Raw genomic sequence first — 6,000 nt, forward strand, 5'->3', positions numbered from 1 at the left:
CTACTGCATGTTGCCCTTCCTGGAAACCTCTTGGTTTGCATTGCTAATGTGAGAGGCTCCCTACCAGGCCTCCAGCCTCCACCCCAGTCTGCAACACCTGTCTCCTTGGGAGCCTGGAAGCACCTGGCGCTTACTCCCAGTGCCCTACCTCCACACCCGCAGGATCGTCTACTTCCAGCTGGACTAAAGATGCCTGGGAAAGGCATCACTTCAGCTTGGTGAGTTGGTGCAGGGAGAGGGGCCCAGCCTTTGGCAGGAAAGCAACTAAGGAAGGGGCAAAAAAGCCCTACTGGAAACTTGTATTCTTGGAGGGCAGGAGAGAGAGAGAGAGACAACCTAGCAGCAACACAAATCCCCGTCATGCTCCAGACCTGAGGCAGACCTACGCGACAAACAAGGCCAGTTGCATGCACGTGGCTCTAGGTGCACCCAGTCGAGGAAGCCAGGGTCCACACTCCCACTCAGGGGTTAGTACAGCACTCCCCGCTCTGCAACCCCCTGGACGAAGCTGCTCTGCCAAGGAGCAGGCTGGCACAGAAACAGGCAGAGCAGCCCAAAGCCATCCCTTATGCCACATGCGCTGCAAAAGGCCTTTAAATCCACAGCACATAACACACAAGCCTGTTCCCACTTGCAGTGTGTTGAAAACTTCTCCAAGCTGCATCTAGCAGGGTGGCAGGACACCGGGAGTGTGGCTGGTGAGCCACTAGAGGCTCTCCTGAGCTAGGCGAACTGCCCAGCACAGGAAGGGAAGGCTGCCCGCATCCACCAGCAAAACCCTGGGAAGACCAACAGATCATGTCCCCTCCCTCTGGTGCTGCCACCCACTGCAGTCACGGATGCTGGGCATTTTATAGACCTCGCTGATGTTTCACTACCTTCCTAGCCTTAAAATCTCCCTGAATGGAGGGCAGAGGGAAGAGCTGCCTTGCTATTTTAGGGGTCTGTAGCCTTTCTGTCAGTCCCCACCTGGCCCAGGTGCCCATTCTGCGGTGCTGAGCCTGTCACTTGGTCTCACTGCCACTGCTGTCCCAGGCTGCCCAAAGAGCATCACTTGCCCCTGCTTCAGGGTTAGGGTTAGTCCAGCATAAACCCAGCGCACTGGCAGGAAAATACCAAGGGACTGCCTAGGAATACAACACACAGAGGAGTATTTTCTCTTTTGAAAGCTTCTGGCTGGCACTGAAAAGCCTTCATGGAAGCATTTTCCCTAGATTTCGGTTTTGGGATAACTCACTTTTAACAAACTCACATTTTAGGTCAAATAAAACCCAGCATTTTGCACAACCGTCTTGTAATTCGACTGCTCCTTTCAACAGTTCCACGCAATGCTTGGAACAGAGATGCCATCAGCAAACAACTAAAAGCCAGCGTGTTCCTCATGGATTTCTTCAGTCATTATCCTGACAGGAAACTGCTCTCTCAAAACCAAATTGCAAACGTCTTTGTGGAAGCTTTGCAGCTTTCAAGAGGAGAGAGCCAGGTAAAGTGTGTGAAGCTGCACGTTTTGGTGAAAGTAAAGCCTGTTACACATTCCCAGACAAACTAAGCCTTTCATTTAATAGAAGACATTGCATTTACCCGAAGAACCTTGTTTGCCTATGTCAGGGGTTGGCAAAATGCGGCCCGCGGGCCAGATGCAGCCCACCAAGCCACTTTATCTGGCCTGTGAGGCCCCTAAAAAATTTAGAAAATGAATACTTATCTGCCTCTGGCTGCCTGTCATGTAGCCCTCGATGGCTTGCCAAAACTCAGTAAGTGACCCTCTGCCCAAAGTAACTGCCTACCTCTGCCCTGTGTCCTTAGACCAACACAGCTGCAACCAACACCCCACAAAAAACTCAGTAATTTTTACAACCGACAAAGCCCGGGGACCCAGAGAATGCAATGCTGTGCTAACACAGGAGAACTGTGACATGAAAACTAGGAACCAGCCCAAATCAAGCCAACTGCATTGTCTGAACTCAGCACAGTGCGAAGAATAAATGAACACATGAAGCCAGGTCATTAGAACTGATGTTAATTATTAATCCGGGGCGTTCTAAACATAGCTTGGAAAAAAATCCTTAGCAGCATGGCTTTAACCCCACAGGCTGGATTTAGTGTGAGAAAGACAAACGTGCCGTTTCAGCATTTGGCACAAGAGGCAGCTTCTTCAGAGGAGCAAGGGGCACATGCTTTTAGGTCGATGCTGGCACCATGCAAATGAACAATCGTCCTGGGCATTTTGTGCATTGTGTGTTTGACTGTACGGCCAGGTGAGGGAGCCCTCGGCAGACGCACAGATTCCTTCCACACTGCTGCTGTATGCTGGAGCTCTCTCCCCATCACATCCCACCCATCCATTATAAAGTGCCAGCTCAAAAGACCGTGTCAGGCTCCTGTTAACTGGAAGCACCCTCCCCAGGAGCGGCTGCAATGCAGAGCACATAGGAACTGCTCAGACACCGGGGCCTTGACACCCAGCCTCAGACTCTGGTTACCTGACACCACCTTTACAGCCCACCCCCTTGGGGCATTCTCAGGTCAGCCCATTGCAGAGGGGTAAATCCCACCCCAGCTACATGTGTGAATGTGTTCTGGGTATTTCTGAGGTGCAGAAAGGTTAACCTGCACCAGGTGCAGGCAGACTTGAACCTCAGCAGCACCTTTGCGATTACTCCACTTGTGCTCAGGAACAGCAGCACATGCACCCCCCAACCCAGCACTGGGGGGATGTCAGCGAATCTGGACCAGCTTGGCATGGATGCTATGCACTGCAATTCATTTACATATGCACATATTCATGTACACGTTTAATGCCCCATCAGTTAATAACAATGGTGTATTAACTCAAGGCCAACGTAGCCCCCACACAGACAAACCTACAGGCACTTTATTAAAAAATATAGTGAAAATACCCAATCCAGACCACCTGAAGTGAGCCCGTGTTTCAGGGTCCAGTATAAAGCACACACCTCTGGGTGCAAAACTCTTCACAGAACAGAAATGGGGCATTTCTTGAGATTTTAACTGGATGTAAGGGAAGCAAATGGAGCCGTAAGGAGAGGGGTTAAGGAAAGCCCAAAGAAAGGATGACCCCGCTGGACTCAGAGGGGTTTTTAGGCACCGGGTTATTGAGCCTGCAGCTGCATCCACCTCCATGCCCCCTCCCCGCAGGAAGCTGGAAAAACCTGACGCACTCACCTGCTTTCGGTATCGAGAAACAAAGAGCTACTGCTTTCCCCCAGGGCTTCGCTGATGGGAGAGAGGCAAAACGGGGAAGAGAAGGCATCAGAATCGGAGTCGAACGTACTGTCCCTGCTCACGTCATCCACGGACAGCTCCAAGGAGGCCTCGTCTTCCCCCTGCTCTGGCCTGCAGTCCAGCCCTTCCTCCGTCCCCTCCGCCGACAGCTCCAACCTGTTCTGCTCATCCTGAGAACTGATTGTCGATAAAATTCCTGAGTCACTGTGGGCAGGCGGTGGGGAATTGTGGCTACTGTCTATTGTTGGGCAGCCTTGGGAGAGCTTGTCCCCTTCGGAAGAAGGGGTGCTGATGTGAGCCACATCTCTGATAAGCTGCGACACGACCAAGACATCTTCACCTTTAGGGATCATTGCCCCTTTCTGCTCAGTGGGAGAGGTCTGCCGGACGGCGCCAAAGCCCTGAGTGTGGCGGCCACGCTTGCGGGGAGCCTTACGCACAGGGGAGCTCTCCGGAGTGATGTAGCGCAGCGCTTCTTCGTCCTGCCTCTGAATCCGAGAGTTCGGGACCCAGGCGAGGATAAGCGTGGTGCCGAGGAGCTCGTCTTTTTCCATGTACAGGCACAAGTAGCCTTCAAGAGAGCACAGAACCAGCCCGTTAGGACATACATTTTATACTTAAGATAAGCCATATGCTGGGGCTACCTTGGACTCCCCCCACCCCAGCAAGCTGACTCCTGCCAACACAGCCAAGCAAAAGGAATCCAACAGTTTGGCAGATTTCTCCCCTGTCCACAAACAGATGGTGAAATTCTCAAACTTATTTGCTATTTGCAAATAATTCCGAGTCTGCAGATGGTTTATGAATAGTTTAAATTCCTCCTGGCCTGGATGGTTACAGAAATCACATGCATTTATTCCTGCCCCTGATTGGACATGTTAGACAACGAATCAAGGGTGCATTATGAATGACACAATTGCATGTAAAATTTGCACTGGGTGTCAGTTATTCTGCTCCAAGTGTGAGCTAAAACATACTCCTCAGAGGCGTTTGCCCTAGCACAGCTAAAGGCTAAAATACTTAGCGAAAGCCAAAGGCAAACGCAAGCCAAATTAATTATTTTTCATTATAAAGCCAGTAACAACTACTGCCATTCAGAGGCACACGGCAGCAGGCATGGAGAGAGAGCAGCAATGCAGCTCTCCACTGGCTCCAGCATATGACACCCCATGGTTTCACTTGTCTCTGTTTTGAAATGGCTTTAGGGGCAACTCATGCAATCAGGGCTGGGACAGTGCTTGGCCTCCTGGACGCATGCAAGCGCACCCCAAATTGCCAAGGGACTTTTCTTGGCCGCTCCTAAGCACTGCCTTGCATAGGCAGAAGGTCTCGGCTCCTCATTTCATGGCAGCCCCCTGTGAATCAGTTGCAAGATGCAGGCCTATGCTGTGCAGATGTGTACACACCAGAGCCCACCCCCCAGCAGACTCTGCAGTCCCCATTACCTGGATGATGCTCCCCAAGGCCTTGCAGCCCCTCGGGAGGGTGGACGCAGACATTGTTCTTGGAATAGATGATCTCCCCATCCAGCACGGATGACGCGCTGCTGCCGCTGCTCGCGTTTAAGGTCAGGAGGTCAGAGGCTTTTGAGGAGGCACGTCGGAGGAGTCGCCCCAGAGACATCGCCAGGGGAGTGTTTCCATTATCTGTCCGCTTCAATCAGAAGCTACGTCCAGACAAAAGATCTGCCGAGAAGGGGGAAGGAACCGCATTAGGAGACACACAACGAGACACAAACAGAGTGGTTAGGACTTCCTGCCATGCAACATCACAGCCGGCAGGGTTCCCATCAGCTCTTACCCCAGCCCTGCCATTCACACAGGGAGCTCCAAACACCCCAAGCAGTTACAGGCCTCACTGCACATGCAGCAAAACCGTGCACAGAACAGGAGAGAGGCCTGCCAGCAACACCGCAGGGCCGGGGGGAGCATGAGCCCACTGGAACCACGCGGTGCCTGGGAGACAGCCACAACTCACAGCCGGCTCCCCTTGGCCAGCGTTGCTGGAGCCAGGTGGTGCTCGAAGCATCCCTGGGGATGGCAGAGACCAAAGTTTCAGCTTTGGTCTCGGGCTTCTGTTGCCTGCCACAAAATGCAAAGTAATTAATAATGATCAGAGAGGGAAAGAAAGAGCACTTCATTACCCAGGACTAAGGGAGGGGCTCTGAGGACTCAGAGCTGCCCCATGCGTCCTTGTTGCGATGGCCCAGAGGCAGCTTGGACAGTCCCATAAGGTCAACCCCAAATCAAAGCTGAGACAGGAACCACACCTGGGCAAGTCAAGGCTGGTGCTGCACCCTTGGCACCAGGCGCCACTTGGTTCAGGCTAAAGGGCATTCACCTCGTATCCCCTGACTTTTGGAAAAAAAACTCTGTTATTTAGACACAGGGCTCTTCTTGGTTGGGGGTGGAGGGAACTATTCCAGCTACAGCAGGCAAATAAGATGCAGGTAACTGAATACAGCGCGCCAGCCCCAAGCCACAGGGCAGGTGTCTCAGCTTGCAAAAGGGAACATGAGTGAACTATGGAACACGATCCCCAGGTAACCAGCAAATGTACCGTGACCCGAAAACAGGCTGCGGTGCTGCTAACGAGAAGCTGCAGGCTGAGCCCAGATGGGATGCTCATGCCATCAATAATTCAGCAGGGAGACCGGGAAGAGCGCAGGGCCTGCTGAGGCAGCACGCGGGGAGGCACAAAGCACTCCCCTGCAAGCCCAGAACAATGCAAAGGCAGGGTGGGAATCACTCTGCC

General features: G+C 52.6%; 1 protein-coding gene across 2 annotated transcripts in view; it reads right to left on the minus strand.

Moving 5' to 3' along the window:
• Positions 1 to 6,000, minus strand: part of TBC1D16 (TBC1 domain family member 16) — a 33,630-nt gene that overhangs the window by 19,376 nt on the left and 8,254 nt on the right. For both annotated transcript variants that reach the window (XM_019515542.1, XM_019515534.1), the window contains exons 2-3: positions 4,692 to 4,931; positions 3,187 to 3,817 (exon numbers count right to left, since the gene is read on the minus strand). In XM_019515542.1, the coding sequence (XP_019371087.1) occupies positions 3,187 to 3,817; positions 4,692 to 4,869 (809 nt within the window). In that variant the 5' untranslated portion in view covers positions 4,870 to 4,931. The remainder of the gene's footprint in view (positions 1 to 3,186; positions 3,818 to 4,691; positions 4,932 to 6,000) is intronic.

The sequence above is a fragment of the Gavialis gangeticus genome, unplaced genomic scaffold, assembly GCF_001723915.1.
Source record: "Gavialis gangeticus isolate Ggan-Ray unplaced genomic scaffold, GavGan_comp1, whole genome shotgun sequence".
Taxonomy (NCBI): domain Eukaryota; kingdom Metazoa; phylum Chordata; order Crocodylia; family Gavialidae; genus Gavialis; species Gavialis gangeticus.